The sequence below is a fragment of the Sceloporus undulatus genome, chromosome 3 (genome assembly GCF_019175285.1).
Source record: "Sceloporus undulatus isolate JIND9_A2432 ecotype Alabama chromosome 3, SceUnd_v1.1, whole genome shotgun sequence".
NCBI lineage: Eukaryota > Metazoa > Chordata > Lepidosauria > Squamata > Phrynosomatidae > Sceloporus > Sceloporus undulatus.
The window spans coordinates 207,242,526-207,266,481 of record NC_056524.1 but is presented as its reverse complement, the minus strand read 5'-3'; the positions used below and the strand labels follow the sequence as shown (position 1 = coordinate 207,266,481).

General features: G+C 40.9%; 1 protein-coding gene across 1 annotated transcript in view; it reads left to right on the top strand.

The window, feature by feature from the left end:
• Positions 1-23,956, top strand: part of SORCS3 (sortilin related VPS10 domain containing receptor 3) — a 652,615-nt gene that overhangs the window by 620,145 nt on the left and 8,514 nt on the right. The window contains exons 24-25 of the mRNA XM_042460847.1: positions 4,009-4,108; positions 5,809-5,914. Coding sequence (XP_042316781.1) covers positions 4,009-4,108; positions 5,809-5,914 — 206 coding nt within the window. The remainder of the gene's footprint in view (positions 1-4,008; positions 4,109-5,808; positions 5,915-23,956) is intronic.

The window sequence follows — 23,956 nt, the reverse complement described above, 5'->3', positions numbered from 1 at the left end:
CTATTCTTTTTTTTCTTTTTCACCTCTGCCTGAGCACCAAATGGGCTTTAGAGAACAGCCCAGAGATCAATGGGTCAGGCAAAGTGAATTTGGGGAACCGAGGCTCTTTCCAGAGGAACTATGGGATGGGTTTTGCAGAACATCCCTGCTTCATGGCTCCCAAGACAGCCCAGGGAACAATTTTCCCCAAAGATTCTCTCCCCATGGGGCAACCAAAGTGAATTTGGGGAACCAAGGCTCTTTCCAGAGGAACTATGGGATGGTTGTGTTTGTTGTGTTTGTGAGACATTTATCCTCCTCTGTCAGAGAGTGCTAGTGCCATAATAAACTACCATTCCCAGGATTCCCTAGCACTGAGTTATGGCAGTTAATATGGGGAGACACAGAAGAGGACGAATAAGCGCCTCCTGATTGGCTCTTTAAAAAAAAATGCGAAATTTATAACGAATTAAAAACGGCCAGGTAGTGGGAACGCAGGTACAGGCTACATCGGTGTATGTTACTCTGAATTAATGTGACATCATGATGACATCGCTTTGATTGACAGCTGAAACAAGTGAATGTGAACGAAAAAGTAACCAAACCAGTTTAAATATACACCGATTCATCGTTGAATGGGAATGAAACAGGGTCAATTACAGCGAATTAAAATAAAACGTTACGTAAATGGGAACGATACAAATAAAGCGATTTGAAAAGCGGGATAACACTCACTTTATTTTGAATCGCTTTAAAACTAACCACTGTATTTAAATTAGTTTTAAATCGCAAGTGGGAACGCCCCTATGTTTTTACCTGAGAGAGCACCTCTCCTCCAGTGCACTTCTGTGGTCACCATTTGCCAGACATTGACCATAGAATTGAGCTGGAGGTGCTACAAATGCCTAGTGGAATGTTCTCTGTAGGAATCTCTGGGTCCTTCAGTGCAACTTTTGGTTAAAGTTGACCATAGAGTTGCACTGGAGAACCTTGATATTCCTAGAGAGAATATATTAATAAAATCCATGAATAATCAAAGCAGCAAAAGTCAAAGCCACAAATGTGGAGGGACGAGTGTAGTAGTTAATAGGAAACATTTTGTTAGTGTCATAAACACATGTAATTATGGCCTATGTACATGTATGCCTTCTTCTTTGATAAGCCAAAGAGAACTATTCTCTACCCCTTTGAGCCCCATCCAAAACCTCTTTTCTCAGCAGCCCCAGCAGGGGCTATTGCTATTTACAGGTAAGGAGGGGAGGGGAGGCAAAGGGAGCAGAGCGAAGGGAAGGAGAGCTAATTCAGATGATAAACTTTGATTCCTCCAACCCTTTGAGCTGCAATCAGATGTTTGTTTAAAACATTTGACTATTTATATTATTAATCTAATTATAGCATTATATAATTATATTAATATAATTAAATGTATATTAATAAATATTACACACACACACACAAAATTATATATATATATACACACACAAAATTGTATTGATAATTTTTCTATGCTCTGGGAGATAATGAATATTCTTCTGAAGTATTCTTCTATATTCAAATGTCCTTAAATATTGTGGAGGGATTATTGTGCAGAAAAATGAAACATGGGTTTTTTTTTGGGGGGGGGGGGTATTTTTTGCATAGAAAACAGGATTGTTGATGGTTTTTGTTGTTATTGTTGTTGTAGCTGCTGTTATTCAAACCCACCCTACCTCCCCCTTATGATTGGCATCCTGTTCAAGATTTACAAGATTGTAAGCTAGAGTTTTGCCATGATTGCAAATGCCTCATAAAACCCACCTTAAAAGTCAAGCAGCCACACCAACTGAAGAAATTCTACAGTGTTTGACAGCAGGGTGCTGAAGGATGATATGACCATCACCTTCCTGCCTGCAAGATTATTATTATTATTAACCTTTATTTATAAAGCGCTGTAAATTTACACATGACGTGTGGCAAACAGTTGCAAAAGGGCCTTTCCTCTACCTCCCATGGAGGATAGTTCCTCCATAACACTTTGGGACATCCAACACAAAGAGCAAATTGGACAAAAATCTTTCTGGTATGTTATTCTTCCCAATGAGCTTTCCTGACTGTTGGGAACATCATTGTTTTACCAGTGAACAAATTGTCATGAATATTCTTTTCTTACATCCCACTCCCTTCCCTCCCCACCAGTAAGCAGAGCAACAGGGGCACTGCAGGGAACTGAAATATACTAGGTTGGGAAGAGGGCATCAAATTGCATGAGCAGAATCATAAGATCCACCTGCTTGTAGTAAGAGGTAGGTCAGTATCTCCAAAATGTCTCCCTAACACTTCACATGCCAAGCACACAGCAAATTTTAGTGTGTGTGCGTGCATGTGTGTGTGTGTGTTTCCCAAATAGCATCTTAGTCAACATTAAAATAACCCTATAAAGTATTTTACTGCAGTTTGCTTAAGGGAATTTATCATACAAGTGATATCTGAACTTGGGCTAATTCAGTTTTAGCCACTGCACTATACCAGTTCTCATATGATTTCAGCGAACACATCAGGATCTCTTTAGTCTCACAATACAAGTAATTAGAGAACATGGAAATGTTAAAAATGATTTAATACCCCAGGATGGAGCTAGTTACTTGCTGTCAACCTACCAAGATCATCTGGTTTCTAAAATGTGTGTGGCACAGTTACGCTATACTGCACATTTATCCAGATACTTAGGATGCAGGATCATGAGAAGTTTAGCTTTGAAGTTTAAAATAATATTTATATCCTTTCCAGATTTAGACTTGAAAGGTTACAGGCAGAGGGTGGCAGTTGGGGAGGGTTGGTTCCTCTTTCCCAATCCAGTACCAGTGGTTTGAATATGGAAGTAGGTTTCTGCAAACAGATTTTTTAGATGTGTATCACAAATATAAAATAATAAGAAAGCTGGCTGGCTGGCTGGCTGGCTAGGAGAGCTCTTGTCCCTTTCTCCTCTTGCAGCATTTGTTTATCTCAAATCTGTCCATGAAGGGTGGGGACCTTCCTGGTCAGTGTGTGTGGGATGCAGTTAGAAGGCGGGGGGTTTGCCCCACAACAGGCAGAAGAAACGATCATGAAGCAATCTGTAAGGAATACAGAAGGTTTTGAGTTGACACCAGACTCTTCAGTTCCTTGCCAATGTCTCAAAAGATGACCCAACAAATATCTGTCCAAACAACGAAGTTCAAACTTTATGTGCCAGTTTTGCCTGGATGTGGCTCTACCAAATGCAAATAATGTTCTAAGTCAGTTATGAAAACATGTCTCTGTGTGATTAGAATGTGATGGGAATAATTTGGAATCAAATAGGAGCAATAGCATAATGTTACAGCATGGCTTATTCTACACAGTTGGTAGAATAAGTTGGTAGAATGGTTCCAGCCACTCCATTTCTTTTTCCTATTTCCCTAGTTTTCCACATTATTGCTACTCAGTAGCCTTGTTCAGAAGTTCAGAAAGGTGTTTAAATCAAAATACAAAGAAGAGAGTGGTCTTTACTTGCCTCCTTCTGTCATGGCCTTGACCATGTGAAATGAAATACAGTTCTCCCTCCATTCTCACAGTCTTCAGACTCGCTTATGTGCAAGGGATGAATGGAGTGGGAATGAATGGGGTGTGTGCTCACACCTATATTCAAGCCAATGGGGCTTGAATATACTGTAAGTGAAACTCCATTTTTGCAAGGAGGTCTGGAACGGATCCTCTACAAAAAAAGGAGGGGCAACTATAGATCTGAAAAGGAGACTTTTCTACCAAACTTTATTTCATACCTCTGTAAACCTTCCATCATGGCCTTGACCATGTGAAATAAAATAGATTTAAAAAGGAGAAGTTTTGTACCAAACCTTGTTTTGCACCTATGTGAACCTGGTGATTCCTCTAACCTGGGATACTTTCCTCTTGCATTTTTACCACGTAAGGACTGGTGCTTGGAGTCTGAGTTGCTATGAATACTTAGCAGGTATCAGTGAGACTCCTTCCGAACTGCTGCCATTTATGAATATTGAATTGTTTTTACAGGCTGTTGAAATCCTCTTCAATGCGTTGAATCAGAACCTGGTACAATTTGAACTGAAGCCTGGTGTGGAAGTCATTGTATATGTCACTCAATTAACGTTAGGTAAGCTGAAAGAGAAGAAAACCCATGAAATGGAATATCACTTTTACAGTTAGCCTGATGTGTTCAGATGCATCTGCTATTGACATGATATCTTCAGAGAAGAAAGCAAAAGATAAGTACCATTGTAAATGTTCACTTTTTGACCTTTGGACATTGTACTTAGCAGCTCAGCCCTACATTTATATTCCAAATCAGGCTACAAGCAAATTTGATCATTCATGAATATATGCCAATCACTTATAATGTTCAGTGTATTGTGCACTTTGTGATAATCAGCATTTAAGAGGTGAGCATTACTCATAGTTTCAGTTGACTTGATTACTATATTTGGAGTCTTTTTCCTTTTCAAAGAAATCAAAATGGCTTTCTTAGGTTTTCCCCCCTCTTTAGTTGCCTTTTCTCTTTATGTGTGGTTTGGTTTACCAGCGATACTTACTCTTCTTTCACCAGTGTAATCTGCCCCCTCTTTTTGGTAGTGAAAAATATCAGTTATCTAGAATTATGTTGTTGTGGATGGGAAGACCCCATGACTGAATAGCCTGTCTTTTGTGTGGTGTCCATTGATAGTTCAGAAATCATAATGTTTATCTCAAAAAAGATACAGTAAAACTGGAAAAGTACATAGAAAAAAAATACAGCTAAAATGTTAAAGGTTTGGATCCCCTGAGGAAAGAATAAAAGCATTTAGAAATGTCCAACTTATAAAATGATTAACTGATAGGAAAAAACACAGATGAGTTTTATAAGATTTTGAATAATTAGGTAAGAAGATTTTCCTCTTATATTCAAAGTTTCTTCCTCAACCAAAGGTAGATCTCTGCAGCTTAGCAGCTTGGTATTTGTGCACTCTTGTTTGGGAAATTTTGCTTCTCCTACACAGAGATGAGACAAAAGCTGTTTTACTGTGACGATGGGAGAATCACAGAAAACCTTGATTATCTCTTTCCAGCCTAGCCAAGTAATGTCAAAAGCTTTGCCTGAGTTGTAAAGGATGAAAGCATTTTGCATAAGGAAAAGTATCAGCATATTACATGTTCCAAAGTGGCACAGTATACCTTGAAAATACTACAATTGAACATCTTAGTGAATATTGAGGGTTAAGGAAGAGGGGGTGAGCCGTACCATTAAACCCAGATTGGGAAAAGGCAAGTTAAAGAAGCAGTTGGAAAGGTTTCAGACTTGTCTTGAACTACCAGAAGGGGGTGTCATCCACTTCAGGTCAATTTTAGGTGAATTACAGGTTACATAAAAGGACTGGAAAGGAAAATATTTGTGTTTTTCTTCATTATTTTTCCCCCTGCTGGAACCACATAAACCACAAGAAACTAAACCTTTTTTTACCCTGCTTTTTCTGGTTCCCATTAAACAAAGCCTATACATTCAGGCTCAGACAAAGACTAAATCAAAAGCAGGCTGAAGCAGTGAAGTGGGCAGTCTCCATAGACAGTTCGTCTGTACATGGCTTGCAGTTTCCTTTTCATTATAGTGCTGTGTAAAAATTGTAGCCTTGAGTTCAAAGAAAGAGGGGGATCATTTTCCCCCCTATGCGAGTTGCCTTCTTTCAGACAGCACAACCTACATGTCAGCGATAATAAACTAGAGGCTGCAAAGGAAACTGAGCAAAGCTTCTTCTCAGTCCCCCCACTCACCCCTGCTGTTAATGACTTCCTAGTCTAACATGATGTTCTTCCATCTTTCAGCACCTCTTGTTGACTCCAGCGCTGGGCACAGCAGTTCAGCAATGTTGATGCTGTTGTCAGTGGTCTTTGTTGGATTGGCTGTTTTTTTAATCTACAAGTTTAAAAGGTATGTTGCTACACCTCTGTGTTTCAAAGAAAGTTTGGTCATAAAAAAATAAAAGCTGAAAATGATTCTGGTTTTCATATAAGTTTAATTTCAAATTTGTGGGGAAAGGAAGAGAACAGAATAGTACTACAATGTATGAAGAAGGAAAAGAAGCATACACTCTGGATACATTTCACTGCATAACTGTCCAGAGTTTCACGTGCTCTGAGAAAAAAAAAACATATGGGGTTTTTCTACAAAAAAATGGGGTTTCCTCCCTACATATAATTCCTTTACAACACTTTGAGAAGTTTGACTATCATGAGAAGATTGTTCCAAGTTCTCAATGGTCCATTTTTTGTCCAACAGGGTTTCCCCTACAGCCAAGAGAATCATTTTTTTTTTTTTTGGACCTGGGAATATATAATAGCAAATATTTTTCCTTCCCTAGCTCAGAGTAGATGGATGTGGTACCAGCCCAAGACAGCTTGTTCTTTGAGGAAAAGACCAATAGGGCTCCTCCTCTGCCAATTCTCGTTACAAAAAGCAGCTGGATTGGCAACTGAAACTTTATTCAACACTTGTGATATGACAGTGTCCTCCACCAAGAAGACAGCTTAGAGGAGATTTGTGCAAAATGTCAGAACAGGATCTCTCTTCCAATTCCTTGCTGCTGTCTTCAAGCATTCACTGTCTGAGGCGACCACCTCACTCTGCCTCATGGAAGGACTTTCTTCATCCCTCTAAATCAGTTACTAACTTTTCCATACTGTATACCCACAGTGTCAACCCTGTACCAACCTTAGAGGTATCCCAGGTGTGTTTGAGAAGCGGCTAGTGAAGAGAGTCTACTATTTCACCAAGTTCTCCACATTCTCTTTATATGACAATGAAAGTAATGTTATTAGAAATGTCTTCACATTTTCTTCAAATGGAGTTTGATCATGCTTTGAAATGGCTGCAGGTCTGTGTCCCTGTTCATATCCAGTGCATTATTCATGCTATTTAGCCTTATCCTGATGTGTGTTGTGAAATGTGAGAGATAGTAATGTACTTCACAAGAGCAATTACCATATATACGCATCTATAAATCAAGAAATTTATGCCCCAAAATTGACCCCAAAATCCTGGATTGACATATATGGGTCAATATGGTAATGCCAATGATGGCAACTCATTCAGTGACAAACACCCACATCCACACACCTTCCTTCCCACTTTCCCGCCATGCCTGGGAATGGGCTGCTGGAAGCAAAGAGAGTGCAGGGCAATTTTTATTTCTTTGGAAGCAACAGCTGATCCAGTGACAAACACACACACACACACCTCCTTCCCCATTTTCCCTAGTCCAGCATGCATGCACACACACACAAACGCACACCCATTTTCTCTCCCTCCCTATCTTAGCTCCTTTTACATTTGGCTCTCCCCCAACTGACTCTTGACCCCCGCCTCCTCTTCACTCTCTGTGAGAAGACAAGCCAGCCACTGCAGACAACTGTGGATGGGCCAGCAGTAAAGAGCTTCCATTCTGAGAAGAATTGACTGTAAAAGTAGGTTTCTTGGTAGGACTGAAGGAGCAGAGGGTGCATGTCATTCCACTCCACTCCAAGGGAAAAAAATGCTGTAGCCGGGGCTCTGGTGCTTCCTTGCTGCATCAGAGAAACAGCCTTTGTCTACTGTTGGGGAAACACTGAAGAGCTACCATGGACCTGAGGAGCCTCAAAGTTTTGCCCTTGACTTACCCACAGGTCATACCAAAATCCATAACTTTGGCCTCAAAACTTGCTCTTAAATAAATAATAATAAAAATTTTATTTTTATACCGCCCTTCTTACAATCAGGGCGGTGTACAACATATCAAACAATCGCAAATTACAAATACCATAAAAATACAGTTAAAACCCACATTAAAATCCATTCTGGCCAGCTTACCACTGCTGTCAGAGGGGGGGAGACTAGTTGGAACTTGTGTCTTGATTTATACATGAGATTGACTTATAGTTGAGTATATACGGTAGTCTTAAAAGCAAAAGGTGAGCAACAACCACTTCCACAGCACCCTTCCCCTCCCCTAAGGTCTAGCAGAGAAAGCAAGCAAGTTTGTTCCTCTTTGTAAAACCATGTGACATAGATTTAATTATAAATATTCACAGTTTCATAACTTCTTGTAGTGAGAGCCTTTGTAACATGTAGTCTTCAGACATAGAGAGGAGAGAAAAAAACACTATAAAATGGAAGATTAACAAACTCAGAACTGGTGCAGAAAGAGGTGTGGCTAAGATGATCAAGAAGAAAATAACATGAATACATGCTATGCCTAAACATTCAGATAGGCATGTAAACTAGCAGCTACTGAATATAGGATGTTAAGGTTGATACCACTGACCATATTCACATAGTATCCATACATGTTAGTGGCACATTTTCCTTTACTTACTTACTTACTTACTGTATTTATACCCTGCTCTTCAGCCCTAAAGGCTCTCAGAGCGGCTTATAGATAGTTATTTAGATGGTTCCCTGCCCTCAGGCTTACAATCTAAAAAAAATGACACAAAAGGAGAAGAGAATGGTTATGGGGAAGGGGATGAACTCCAGTGGTTCTTCTCTCCCTCTGAGGCCTGGACCATGGCAGATGGAGTGGAAGGAGGGCCCTTCTTCTTGCTCTGGGTAGCCCTGATGGAGTTGGGCCTGCCTTTTCACTCCCTCCCAGGTTGGATGATGACAGATGTCATGGAGGGAGGAATCTTCTTCTTCAGGCTATCTATCTCTGAATATCAGGCTATCTATCTATGAATAGATGTCTATGCACACAAGGTTTCACACATTCTGGACTCTTGCACTGCATCCCAGAACATGTGGTAACCTAAATTTGGTGAGTTCTGTACTCATAGTCTTTTCTGATAAATAAGTCCAACTTCAGTGAATGGGCAACAGAAGTGGAGCTTGTCAGCACATACAGTTCCATTAGTGGAGGCAGCGGTTTAATCCTACAGACATTTAAGTGCAGGGAGAAACATGTGAATTAAACTGAAATTGTACTATGCTATACTGTCCAGTATATCTATCTCAAAAAAGATGGCAGTAATACTGTCAGCAACAGGACAGCGAGAGTAAAATAGCTGTGAGCACCACAGAAGTGGAAGGGATGGCATAGGAAGTCATCTCTGTCAAGAGAAAAATATGGCCTGCTTGCTCCTAAGCTGTTCAGGAGCTGTCAATGCAACTTTCTCTGGAAAGAGAGATGGCTTTCTGTCCCATTAGTTCATTGCTAGTACAAACTGTGCTAGAAAGTGCCTTACAGTGGCAAAACAGAATGGCATACCAAAAGGTTCTACCTATAGTCTGTGGTAAGCTTTTGTTTCATTGTTTTACCTGTAATTTGATGGACTTCCACACCCTGTTTTTTTCAAGACTGTTTTATCTGATGCATCTGTCTCTATTCCTAATTTCTAGTGCTGCAGATTTTGTTTTGTAATTTTCATATTGTTGTAAGCCATCTTGGGTACTATATATGGAGGAGATATGGGGAATGTCATTCCTTTTAAAATATATATGTGTGTGTGTGTGTGTGTGCGCGTGTGCGCACGTGCAGACAGTGCTAAAAACAATTGCCTGGCGTTATCTGTAGTGATGTATATATTTCATGGTTAGCATATAGTTTTTAAAACCTATTTGACATGATAGTCCAAATTAGAACCAAACAAGTATTTAGTTTTTTGTTGAAGTTTGTCAATTGGCACAGGACTTGCATGAAAAACATCCAAAATGTAAACCCAACTCTAAATATGAAGTTTGTTCACAATGGTTCATTAATGTGGATTCTAGAGCATTTTTAAAAGAATGTTGAAATGTTTATTCAGCAAGTATGCAAAGTAGTTGATGAATGAGGTCTGAAAACTTTTTACAGTCTTTATTTTGACCTCATTGGCTAATATGCCAAGTCTGGTAACTGTGGTCAAGCATAGAGATTTGTATCATGGAATTTTCTTCAGTTGCCACTTGGCCTTCTAATTCTCCAGGGTTTCCATTCATGTCAAGTTGTCATCTAGAGCACCTGGCAAGGTATCTTTCTATCCAGTATGGCAGATAGTTGGTCCCAGTCTAGTGACTGTACAGACATGTATCCGCTTACATTCTCATCAGTGATATTAGTACAGGAGTTTATCACACTGGAGGAAAAGACAGAAGTACCATGGGATGCTCCCATCGATATTGTGCAATTTGACAAAGATTATCACATGACATCGCATGATGTGACAAATATCCCATGATTATCCTGTGAATAAAGAGGAATTATAGCACTGCTTTTTATTCATGGGATTTGATACATTTGAATTGTGTTACATGATTTGGATTATGCAGATCCAATTTTCACCACTGCACAGAATGTTCAGTCCCATTAGTAAGTCCTTGTTTTGCTTTGTTTTGTTTTTCATCCATTGAAACAGGTTCATTCCTCAGAATGAATCCAAGGAGCTGAAATGAACACAGAATTACATAAAGCTGAATCATTCTCAAATCCACAGGGCCAAATTTTACTGAGTCAAGACACAGGAAAACAATTCCATAGCACTAGAGATGGGGGTTGTTTCCGAGATTAAATATAGCCGAGCAAAATCTATTCATTCAGTCCTGTTGAAGTGTTCTGTTGTCTGAAGTGTCATGGCAAATCTGTGTCACATCAGTTTTCAAATGAGTTGAGTTTTGTTTGAAAACACCCCTAAGGAAAACAACTGGATCCTACAACTCTCCTTTTCTCAGGATGAAAACTCTGATGTGCAGTATGCATTTCTGATATAATGATTTCAAGCTATCTACATGCCTAGAGAAAACTGATATGGAACAGTCATATATGTAATCATAGTAGTTCCTTGCTGCATCAGTGGAAAGAAAGAAACATCAGAACTGAAACATTATTTGATTCAATTGAGCTGCAAGTGGGGCAAAAAAAATATTTAGTCAGCCACCAATTGTGCAAGTTCTCCCACTTAAAAAGATGAGAGAGGCCTGTAATTGACATCATAGGTAGACTTCAACCACGAGAGACAAAATGAGAAAACAAATCCAGACAATCACATTGTCTGATCTGGAAAGAATTTATTTGCAAATTCTGGTGGAAAATACGTATTTAGTCAATATCAAAAGTTCATCTCAATACTTTGTTATATATCCTTGGTTGGCAATGACAGAGGTCAAATGTTTCCTGTAAGTCTTCACAAGGTTGGCACACACTGTTGCTGGTATGTTGGCCCATTCCTCCATGCAGGTCTCCTCTAGAGCAGTGATGTTTTGGGGCTGTCGCTGGGCAACACGGACTTTCAACTCCCTCCAAAGGTTTTCTATGGGGTTGAGATCTAGAGACTGGCTAGGCCACTCCAGGACCTTGAAATGCTTGTTACGAAGCCATTCCTTCGTTGCCCAAGCAGTGTGTTTGGGATCATTGTCATACTGAAAGACCTAGCCACATTTCATCTTCAATGCCCTTGCTGATGGAAGGAGGTTTGCACTCAAAATCTCACAATACATGGCCCCATTCATTCTTTCCTGTGCACGGATCAGTCGTCCTGGTCCCTTTGCAGAGAAACAGCCCCAAAGCATGATGTTGCCACCCCCCTGCTTCACAGTAGGTATGGTGTTCTTTGGATGCAACTCAGCATTCTCTCTCCTCCAAACACGACAAGTTGTGTTTCTGCCAAACAGTTCTACTTTGGTTTCATCTGACCATATGACATTCTCCCAATCCTCTTCTGGATCATCCAAATGCTCTCTAGCAAACTTCAGATGGGCCTGGACATGTACTGGCTTAACTTTATGGCCTCCAAAGACAGTATGTTCACAGAATTGATCTCTTTCATGTACTTACCTTGTCCTTACCTCAACAACATTCTTACAACCTCTGAAACACAGGGCAGAATCCCACAACTTAGATAGGAGATAGTCACAAGTTCAAAACACACTGCAGAAATAATTGCGTTTGAGACCGCTTTAACTGCCCTGGCTCAATGCTAGGGAATTCTGGGAACTGTAGATTTGTGAGACATTTAGCCTTACCTGTCAGAGAGCTCTGGTGCCACAATAAACTACAATTCTCAGAATCCCTTAGCACTGACCCAGGGCAGTTAAAGCAGTCTTGAAGTGGATTATTTCTGCAGTGTGTTTTGGATCATCGATGGGCACGATATGTTGACCAAATGTGATGTTGTGAATGAAAACACAAACTTATCTACTTGTAATGATCTATCATATTGATGAGCAGTAGGCTGGTAGAATTCTGTACAACATTATGGTACAACAGATATCCTACCCCATGGAATTGGGTGTAGTGGGTGAAGATTAGAGTCCTGGAGAAGCTACCATTACATGATATTGACTGCAATTCCTCTGTGGTCTATGTTCTATAGCTATCTTAGGGGCAAAGCAGATGGGGCAAAAGAAGTGGCTAGAGGCTGCTCTTGCCCTGACTGCTGCAGGATCACCATGGAACCACAGCAACCAGATGCCACGAGCCTGAGGGCAGCTGCTGCTGTGGTCCAGAATGGGCTGCAAAAAGGTAATAAATTGTTTTTATTGAATCCGGGTTTGGCCTGCATTAGGCGGCCCTGGCTTAGCCTCTGCATAATCTGGGGAGGTGCATCCTGTGCACACCCCGACCCTGGATTGGCCCAATGGCAGCCCTTTTGGGCCATCTGTTTGATACCTTAGATCAGTGATGGTGAACCTTTTACAGACCAAGTGCCCAAACTGCAACCCAGACCCCACTTATTTATTGCAAAGTGCCACGTCCCTCTGGCTTTCTAATAAGAAACTCTGGAAAACTCTGTGCTAGGGCGACAGCATGTGTGCCCACAGAGAGGGCTCCGAGTGCCACCTCTGGCACGCGTGCCATAGGTTCGCCATCACTGCCTTAGATTATCCAGACTGGCCAGGAAGTTTCAGTGGCCAGTTTGGTTCAAAGATTTGTAATATAAGAGAGCTCAGTCCCTTTAACGGCAGATTACTGTTGCTTTTCATCTACTGCTCTTTTGAAAACCCTCTTGAAACTATAAACTGTGGTTTTAAAAACCCTATAGAATCAAAGAGTTGGAAGAGACCTCTCCAGTCCAACCCCCTGCCATGCAGGAATACACAATCAAAACGCCCCTAACAGGTGGTCATCCAGCCTCTGTTGAAAAACCTCCAAAGGTCTGTTCAACTTGAAAGATTTTAAAAACTTCTGAAATTAAGAGACACTAACAATTAAAAAAACAAAAATAGAATGGAATTTTATGCGTCTGGAGTATTAATGTTTCTGAGTATCAAAACATTTTTTAAAAGCTCTTAACACCTTACCATATTATGGCCATAGAAGGAAAGAAACAGAGGAAGAGGTGAAGGCAGTGGCATCACCTCTGCCAGAGGCTGACTCTATTTATAGTTGTCAGTTTCATCAATGCCTAGTGAACCCTAGAGAGATGTCTGTAGTAGCACCTTTCCAGAGCTGCATGGGCCCTCCTGGTGTAGGGAGGGGGAGTTGTGTGTATTTGCTGCTCCTGAGGTGATTGCCTGACCAAACCTCTTGGTAGGTATGAGTTTGTGCCACAGTCTCTCCCAGGTCAAGACTTAGGGGAAAAGGAATGAGTTAGGTTGTGTGTTGTGTGATAATGGTGGACAGCGAAGGAAAAATCTCTCAGCATTGAAGGAAACTCTTCCAACTCTATGATTCTATGGAGTCTCCTTCCTTGGAAGTCTTTAAGCAAAAGCTAGATGGCCATCTGTTGGGGATGCTTTGATTTGGATTTCCTGCATGGCAGGGGGTTGGAATGGATGGCCCGTGCGGTCTCTTCCAACTATGATTCTATGAAACATGCCTTGAAGCATGTGTGACTCTGTTCTCTGTCACTGTATTCACATATCATGCCAAGCAATGCATATATAACATGAGAATTATTTTTACCTCCTGTAAATTTGCAGACACAATTCAAAGAAAGGGAAATGTTTCCCATTGTATTAGCAATACTAGTGAAAGTCAAGCAGCTTTTGGGATGGGACCTAATGTTGAAAGATGAGACCTTAACTTTAGAGTGCATTATCCTTCTGCCTTCCTGACACTGGCACCTTTATTCTCCTAATTCTTTTCAATGGAATAAAGTCTGTTCTATCTAACTATCATAACTAAATAATGGAATGAGGTAGCAGCAGTTATCTATGAATGGTGTTACAGCTACCAGCCAATCCTTAGTTAGCTGGGAGTTGGCCCAAGACATTTTGTTTAACAAGATGTTGCCTCCTTCCATTCCAGGCTGACTGGATTGTCAGTCTATTTACCTGTCAGTCTATTTAGGTGACAGCATTCTCCAATATGTCTAAAGGGGTACAAGTGGATTATGTAGAATGCTGCTCTTTGCACCAAAATCATGCTGCCAACTCCTAGCATCCTCCACCTGAGACAATTGTCAGTTTTCCGAATAATTGTGCCCACTCTGATGTCACATATCCACAAGTGTGTGTGTGTGTGTTTCTGAAATACCCTACACTAGGGATGGAAAGTATTTAAAAATATTCCAAAAATATTTGAAAAAATATGTCATTGTTGTTGCTTTTAGTACTGAAGAACTGTTATAAGAAGAATTCTAGACTGATGAGAATCTTCCAGTTTGGGACTAATTCTGTCTGATGTGGTTGTTTTAAACAGAAATGCATTTTCTGCTCAGGAAACACCTTTTTGGATGGAAGATAATATTTCAATGAAGAAATACTAATTCTTGAACAGAAAATATTGTTTTATTTGCAGATAATGCTATAATTGAGGATTTAGTCTATGTAAAATTCACACATGGTTGATCTGCATAGAAAACAATTTCTGCACAGGAAGTAATATTTCTGCATTGAAATATTACAGTGGTCCCTCCACATTCATGGGGGTTAGGTGGGAATGACTCCCGTGAATGTTGAAAAACCTTGAATAACCCCACCCCATACAGTTAAACGATGGGGGGAGGAAGAAGAAGAAGAATGTGCACATCTGCTCCTCTTACCTGCCCCTCCTGTCCTTTAACTGGCTCAGGGAAGCCAGTTAAAGGATGGGGGGGGGGGAGAGGAATCTGTGTGCACTATTCCTGGCTGCTCCTTTCCTCCAGGGGAAAGCCCAAGCGGGAGTAAGTGTAGGAATGTGCACCTGTGTGGGCTTAACCCACACATGAGTAATCAAAACGGCAATTGTCAAACCCATGAAAGTTAAGGGCCAAGTGTATTTTCCACACAGAAAATGTTGTTTCCAACACAGAGAATTCTGAATTCTGTGCAAAACAACCATGTGGAATATTTTCACAGAATAAGCCCTGAATTGTGAATAGCCTTTGAAAACTGTGTGGTTTTCAAAATCTTTCTTGCAACAGAAAGAAAATTGCTGAAATTATTCAATGCAACCTTCAAGAAGAAACTTAGTGAAAGAATCACATCCCTACCCTGTATGTATGAGAGCTAAAAGATGATCTGAGCAGAAAGCTCAGTGTTGAATTCTCTGTGCCTTCTTTCACTTAAGTGAAAAGGGCAAGTATGTGTTCATGTGGAAGAGACAAACAACTGCAAGTTTGCTGAAGCTACCTTTCAGTGCAGGTCTCTTTCTCTCTGGGAATCTGTTCTTGTGTGTATTTCCTATTTTACAAGAGAAATTTCTATTTGATTTGACTTATGTTTCTCTCATTGTGTTGTTATGTGCTTTCAGGTTGTTTCTTACAACTTCATGGTGATGCTAGAGTAACCCTATCACAGGATTTTCTTGGGAAGACTTATTCAAAGGAGGTTTACTATTGCCTCCCTTTTAGGATGAAAAAAGTGTGACTTGCCCAAGTGGAGTTCTATGGCCAAGTGGGGCATTGAACTCTGATCTCTTGGAATCTTAGTGCAATACTCAAACAGTTATCACATGCTCGATGCAGTGGTCCTAAACAGGCTGCTGGTTTTGCAGGGGCCTCACCCCAGAATGGCCAGAAGCTACTCTATTTGGCCCATTTGTTTTAGTTGTTCTGGTTCACGAAGGACCTACACAGGCTACCAACTGATAATGCAGGCAGGAGTCCATTATGAGAAAGGCCTATGCCTGTAGGAGTCTGTTATGAGAAAGGCATTGTTGAGGCAGTCAGAGTCAAGGGAAGCAGCAAGAATCAAGGTCAAAATGGCCCAAGGGTTGAAGAAGCCAGGAAGTTTGAAGTAGGAAATGCAGGAGTGAGGAACAGGACTACTTGCTTCTAGCACTTCTCTTAGACAAAGTCGTCTCTTAAATAGTTGGTTCTAATCAGAGCTTGCTTGCTGCTTGGGCCGCAGCCTGGCTGAGCATCTTAGTTCTATCTTTTGTTGAATCCTTTTGTCCCTGCTCCTTGATTGAAGACTTAAGACCTCAGCTGTGTCCTCTGCTTCATCAGCAGGTGAGTCTTGCCCTTGTCCTGCTGTTTGAGGCTGCACTTCCACATGATGAGCTGGCTGAGGCCCTCAGCAGGAAGAGCTGGCTAGGGCTGCTCTGCAACAGGGGAGCTGCAGGCTGTTCCCTGTCTGGGAGACTTGTCTGGGTCCCTTCCTTAGACTCCTCATCAGACTCTTCGTCCAGGTCCCAGTCCTGCAGTTCCTGGCCCGTGACTGGGCTCTAATTATTCTGGAATTATCTTTCCATGCACCTGCAAACCATGGGATCTAACAGATAGATCCATGCACTGAGCAGTGTCTCAGCTTTCATTGCACTTGGTAGAATGATTGTATATGGTTAAAACCAGAACTGATCTCATAGTTCGGTTTCATACAAAATTTGATTGCTGGTTCTTTCCCCACTATGCTTTGTTTCCACAGTTAAATTTAGAGATGAGCAAACCCCCTTTCATTGTTCTTGTTCTTGGTGTTATACAACTGGAAATCAGAAACCCTTGCAGATGTTACTGTGTTCTGCCCACCTCTGCTCTATAGTAACCTTTCTCATTCTGGTGCCCTTCAGATGCTTTCGACCAAATCTCTCATCATTTCTAGCCAGCATGGCCAATGGTAATTAACAATGAAACTTACAGTTTGCAACACCTGCAGGGACCCAGGAGGACAGGCAATTCTTTAGTGCTAACTTGGATATATATATATATATATATATATATATATATATATATATTCCATTAGCAGTGTGTACTTTTGCAATTAAGTAGAATACCAGCTGGAATACTAAATTTCATCTTAGCAAAGGTAAGCAAAACATGTGTGCACAATTTTTTTTTATTCTGTAGATTGCTGCAATTGGCACTCTGTTGTTGAACACACACACTGCATGAAGCATGTCTATTACTACTTGTTAATCATTTATGTTACAAACTGTTCTCCATACCTTGGAAGTCTGGCTGTGTGAGCTACATATATGCAGAGAGGTATGGAGGAAACAGATCAGAAAATTTAAAAAGTGTTTTCCTGTGAACAAATGATGTTTCTCTTCTATTCAGCTAAAGGACTACTATTATTATAAATTGGAGATAGGAGCAACACAGGAGCTGCTAGTGGATCAGTGGTTTGTTGTATGTTCTTTACTGTCCAAAAAGCAATGGGGATTTCCATCCAATTTTGAATCTGAGGTATCTCAGTGAGTTCATGAGATACTTGAGGTTCAAAATAGAGACAATACAGATAAAAAAGAGAACTTAAAAATCAGGGATCTAATAGATCAGAAGGATGCATACTTTCATATTCCAATGGTGCCTCTGGACAGGAAATATTTGAGATTTCAATATTGAGACTAACACTACCAGTTCTGAACCTTGCCGTTTGGCTCTTGATTAGCACCAAGGGTATTTACAAAGGTACTGATGCCTTTGTTAATTTATCTCAGACAGAGAGGGGTTCAATTGTACTCCTATCTAGATGATATTTTATTGAAGGAAAATTCTAAGGATAAAATAATTGGGAATCTGATTTTAACTCTATGGAGCCTAGAATGTTATGATTTTTAAATAAACTATTAAAAGAGTCATTTATCACTAATGGGATTGTTAACCTACTTAGGGGCTCAAATAAATACAAAAATACTTTGATCCTTTTGGAGGAAAGAAGGACAAACTGAAGCAGGAGGTAAAGTAAATAGTATTATTGAGAGCAGCAGTTTTAACGTGGTTAGCAAGGACTATGGGGTTCCTCATTTTGATGATGTAGTTGACCCCATAGGGAAAATTTCATTCAAGGGGTCTTCAAAGGCATCTTGCATCCCATCAACAAGCAATAAAAAGCAAGAGGCATTTTTAGTACTTTTGCTCATATCTGTGAGAATGGAATTAAAATGGTGGATGTGGGACAATTTGAAGAAGGGAGTACCATTGGTAAAACAGGGCCTTGTGCAGATAACAGGAGATGCAAGTCTCACAGGTTAGAGGGCTTCTTGTGCAAGTCATTCAGCTCAAAGGGTAAGGAGTGTTCAAGACAGAATACACACTATAAATTCTCTGGAGTGAAAAGCAGTATGATTGGTTCCACTCAGTTTTGTGCCAGTGGTTCAGGGACGCCATTAGGAGGAATAGCTAATACTCCAGAGGACAGGATCAAAATTCAAAATGACCTGAATAGACTAGAAAGCTGGGCCACAGCTAACAGAATGAACTTCAACAGGGAGAAATGTAAGGTACTGCACTTAGGGCGAAAAAATGAAATGCACAGATATAGGATGGGGGATACCTGGCTTAAGGAGACAACATGTGAAAGGGATCTAGGAGTCCAAGTAGACCACAAGCTGAACATGAGTCAACAGTGCGATGCGGCAGCTAACAAAGCCAATGCGATTTTAGGCTGCATCAATAGAAGTATCGTATCTAGATCCAGGGAAGTAATAGTGCCACTGTATTCTGCTCTGGTCAGGCCCCACCTGGAATATTGTGTCCAGTTCTGGGCGCCACAATTCAAAAAGGACATTGAGAAACTGGAACGTGTCCAAAGGAGGGCGACTAAAATGGTGAAAGGTCTGGAAATCTTGCCCTATGAGGAACGACTCAGGGAGCTGGGGATGTTTAGCCTGGAGAAGAGAAGGTTAAGAGGTGATATGATAGCCCTATTTAAATACTTGAAGGGATGTCATATTGAGGAGGGAGCAAGCTTGTTTTCTGCTGCTCCAGAGACTAGGACCCGGAGCAATGGATGGAAGCTGCAGGAAAAGAGATTCCACCTCAACATTAGGAGGAATTTCCTGACAGTAAGGGCTGTTCGACAGTGGAACAAACTCCCTCGAAGTGTAGTGGAGGCTCCCTCCTTGGAGGTCTTCAAACGGAGGATGGATGGCCATCTGTCGGCGATGCTTTGATCTGGATTTCCTGCATGGCAGGGGGTTGGACTGGATGGCCCTTGTGGTCTCTTCCAACTCTATGATTCTATGATTCTAACATGACCATCTGAGCATATATGTACAACCAGGGAGGTCTGCATTTGTTCCTGTTGATAGCAGAATCAAATAAATTGTCTTGATGGACTGAGAAAAATATCAAGTTGGAATCTAGTGCCTCAGGAAGACTGGACACTGGATTGTGAAGTTTTCTAGCATTTGAAGAATTGCTTGAGGCCATTTCAAATTTGCTTATTAGCTTCTGCAAATAATTTCAGATTAAAATGTTTCTTTCCAATCAATGGAAGCAAAGATGTGGAAACCTTTGATACACAGATAGTTCCATGATCCAGCAGTTTCTATTATGCTTTTCATCCTATATAGATTCTGCAGAGTGTGCTTCTCAAAATTCAGCAAGAGAAAGCATTGGTGGTACTGATAGTGCTGTATTGGCCCAGGAGGCCTTGTTTTGCTTATTAGTGCAAATACCTGTGGTGCTTCCATGGGGGCTGCCAAAACATCCAGACATATTAAGTCAGGGTCCAGTCATTCATCTGAATCCAGAATGGCTAGACCTAGCTGCTTGGATTTTGAAAGTAGAACTTTAGTGCTGCAGTGTTATTCACCAGGGGTGGTCGACACTAGTTTTGCATCTAGAAGACGGAAACTCAATATATATATATATAAGGACATGGAAATTTTTTGAAAATTGGTATACTTCCAATATTCAGAGAATGGAAGGAGGAGATGTGAAGTGTCCTACAGTTTCTGCAAGAGAGGTTGAGGCCAAACACCCTAACAAAACAAGTATTATCAATGTTATCTGTAATTTTGTGATGTGATAGAGTTCTATTATCAAGACACTCTCATGGTTAAGAGGTGCAACAATTACAACATATCCAACTGTGCATCATTTGTCGACATGGAATTAAAATTTAATTTTGAATAGACTTACCATTTCTCCTTTTGAGCCAATTCAAAAATATGCATTAAAAATGCTTACATTTAAAGTAGCTTGTCTTGAGGCATTAACTTTAGCAAGAAGGGTCTTTCAATTGGCAACATTGTCAATTAATCCAAATTCATTCCAGTTTGAGCAAGATAGATTGATATTGATCCTGGATCCAAGGTTTTTACCTAAGTACATTTCAAAAAGGGGAGTAACAGAAGCAATTTATTTGCCTACTTTCTATCTACATGCAGTAGAATATAAATGGCATACTTTGGATATAAGCAGAACAGTAATAGGTGTGTGTGTGTGTGTGTGTGTGTGTGTGTGTGTGTGTGTCTTCACAGTTCAGATACACAGAAGCATTATTTGTTTTATTTAATCCATGTTAGGTCAAAAAGAATAATTGCTTAAAGAAGTAAAGTCTTTATTCATTCGTGCTATGATCACAACAAGCTAAGGCCACATTTAACTTGTCCTCATTCAATGAGTCTATGGCTACCAGTACTGCTTATGTGGTATCTACATTATCACAACATGTTTGTGAGGTAGCTGATTGTAAAGAGCCAACAACATTTATTAGGCATTATAATTTGGATAGGTATAAATTAGCACAAGCTGCTGTTGGCAGAAGAGTGTTACAAGCCACAGTAGCATTGGAAGTAATAGTCCCACCTGACATATTCCATTAGTGGTGGATTGCCATCCTGAGAATGAGAAGTTGTATTTACCATGAATAGTCATTCTGGGACAGCAGGAGGAGCAATTCACACTTATCTGGGTAATATAAATAATAAATAAATAATAAAAGTAAAAGTAGGGATACATATTTATAGGCTTAGATAAGTTTAAGTCGGGACTAAATGATTAAACTGACATAGGAAGGAAGGAGTCCTAATAAAAGTAACTGAAAAAGAACCTTAGGGGTTTCTGTCTAGTTGGGATGTCATGTAGGCATTGACCCAATCATGGTGGATTGCTCCTCCTTCTATCCAGCTGTACATCATTTGCTTACTTGGGACATAGACACACATGTAGAGATTTATTTACAAATATCCAAGATGAAAAGTGCTATAACGTGCTCTTCAAACATGTAGGAGAGAGATAATTTCAGACTACAAAATGGGGGATGAATAACTGATGCATGAGGAAAGGGAGACAGGTGACTATGACCAACAAGCAGGAAATAATGTGAATAGACAGGTTGCTTACCTGCAACTGTAATTCTTTGAGTGGTCATCTGCGAATTCACACAAATGGGTTATACTGTGCCTGCGCAGTAAGCTTCAGAACTTTCTTAGAGCTATTAGAGGCCTATTGGGCCGGACTCCCACCTAAACCCTCAATTCCATGGACGCTGATGCAGCAGCCCAGGACTGAAGGAGAGGCAGGGCACGACTGTGTGGAGATGATGGGTGAGATTTGTGTGAATTAGCAGATGATCACTCAAAAATATACAGTTACAGATAAACAACCTGACTTCCTTCTTGGTGGTCTCTGCAAATCACACAATGGGTTAGACTGACAAGCTTTAGTAAACAGAGGAGGGATGTTGATGAATCTGGTCCAATATCGAATGGATGAAGACGGGCGTTGGTTATCTCTCCACTGCAAAGCAGAGCGAAGCCTCAAAGTCAAGCCTCTGGCTTGGAAGAGTGCCTGGAGAAACAGCTGCCAGATCAAAGAAAACAGCACTCTCCAGTTTATCACTCCTAAGAGGGCTTTATTTGTTCTTTGTTCCAAACACACGAGCTAATACTAACACCACTGTACAAATATCACACCAACCGTCACACCACACTATCCCCACACAGTATAAACAGAATCTGGGCTTATATACACAATTGCCATGAGGCCACCACTTAGCCCAACCTCTTCCTCTCCATGTTGCTATGTACCATGGTTACCAATTCCTCTTCCGTCTGATGACACAGAATATTTACATTTGCTGTATGTGCTCTCCAGCACATTCGACCTTGAGAATTCAGCTGCTGCTCTGAGCTCCAGGTGTAGCCAATCTAGGCTTCAGTAGAACTTGCCACATCTGAACATTTTCACTTTTAATACCTTAACATGCCATGCCACACAAGAAAGGCACATTGACCCGAAACAATCACCATTCAGGAAACCAAGCTCAAGGGCATGAAACATGGGAACAAACAGTCCTGATGATGACTCTACAGAGTCAAGCAGAAATCCAATACTGAGACTTAGTGGAAACAGTCACCAGTGGAGGTGAAGCAGGCCGATTGGCAGAAAAACAGGCTTGCCAGCTAACCATATGTTGTTAAGACTATAGGTAGACCTTGACGGTCCATAATAAATAGCAGATGTAAGGGAAGGGAAAAACCTTGACCTAGATAGCACAGGTTTGTTGGCAATGGAGAGTATGCCAAGGCTAATGAATAGGTAGGTGGCAGGAAGTGAAAGAAGCTCACTACTCTAAGTGGTTATAGGGAGATACCAAGCAAGAAGATCTGGCATACAGACATTGTCTAATCTGAAATGGTGAATTGAAGCCAACATGAAGGGCAAAAGGCTTGTAAAAATGTGAGGTTGCACAGGTTGGGACTTTGGTACCCAGGAAAGAAGGTTTACAAAGCTCTCCAAAGTTGAAGATGTGTAAATCGTGCAATCTTGAGAGTAGTCAAAAGGTGATGTGATAGAGCCTCTCGAAGTCATGATTTGGAGATTATGGCATTGACAGACACAGCCTAGAATGCTAAGTAGTTTAGGGCTAAATGTTCTCTTTAACAGAGTATAAAATAGCCAATCTGTGCTCAACAATATGGTTGGGAGAGCCTAATGTGATCGAACTGGAGAAGAGCTCCAGTAACAATTTCTGGAACAGCAGTGGACATCGTAGAGGAGGAATATTACCTCATCCAGTTACAACAAATTTCTGACAAGAAAGAAGGTGAGATTGCGAGATCGAGTTATTGGGACACACAAGATACACTGTATCTGAATGTAATGTTCCAGGTTATCAGCATGTATCATGCAGATCTTGGGGAAAATGTCCAAGAAAAATCACAGTGGCTGGTGTGATGTCAATCAGACTAGTGACAGCCTTGTAAAAGTGAAGGAATACCACACTGTCAGGTTGAAAGAAACTCCTGTGGGAATGGTATCCCATGATGTGATGTCCTGGAGAAGTTGTATCAAGTATATCATGACAGGGCAGGAACAGCCAGAACTGATATGCAAACAGTATAGCAGGAGTGACATGATGTCAATCCATCATGAATGGCCCCTGGAAACTTTTTTTTTTCAGAACAGTGGAGCTGGAATACACTTCAAACTCCACAAAGTCCAATTCCTAGCCAGGTGGTGCAAAACAAAATCCCAGAAATTGGTAACACTGATTGTGACCTCAGGCAGATGATCCTTGCCTGAAGGAATGAAATGGGCCTATTGTGATCTCAGATTGATGCTCCTTCCCTGAAGGATTGAGACTGGGCCATTGTGACCTCAGACTGATGCTCTTTCCCTGAAAGATTGAAATGGGCCTGTTATGACCTCAGACTGAGGCTCCTTGCCTGAAGGATTGAAACTCTCCCACTGTCATCTCAGGCTGATGCTCTATCCTGAAGGATTGAAATGGGCCTGTTGTTACCTCAGTCTGATGCTCCTTGCCTGAAGGATTGAGAGTGACCCATTGTGACCTCAGGCTAATGCTCCTTGCCTGAAGGATTGAGACTTGTCCACTGTGACCTTAGGCTGATGCTCCTTGCCTGAAGGATTGAAATGGGCCTGTTGTGACCTCAGGCTGATTGATGCTCCTTGCCTGAAGGATTGAGACTGA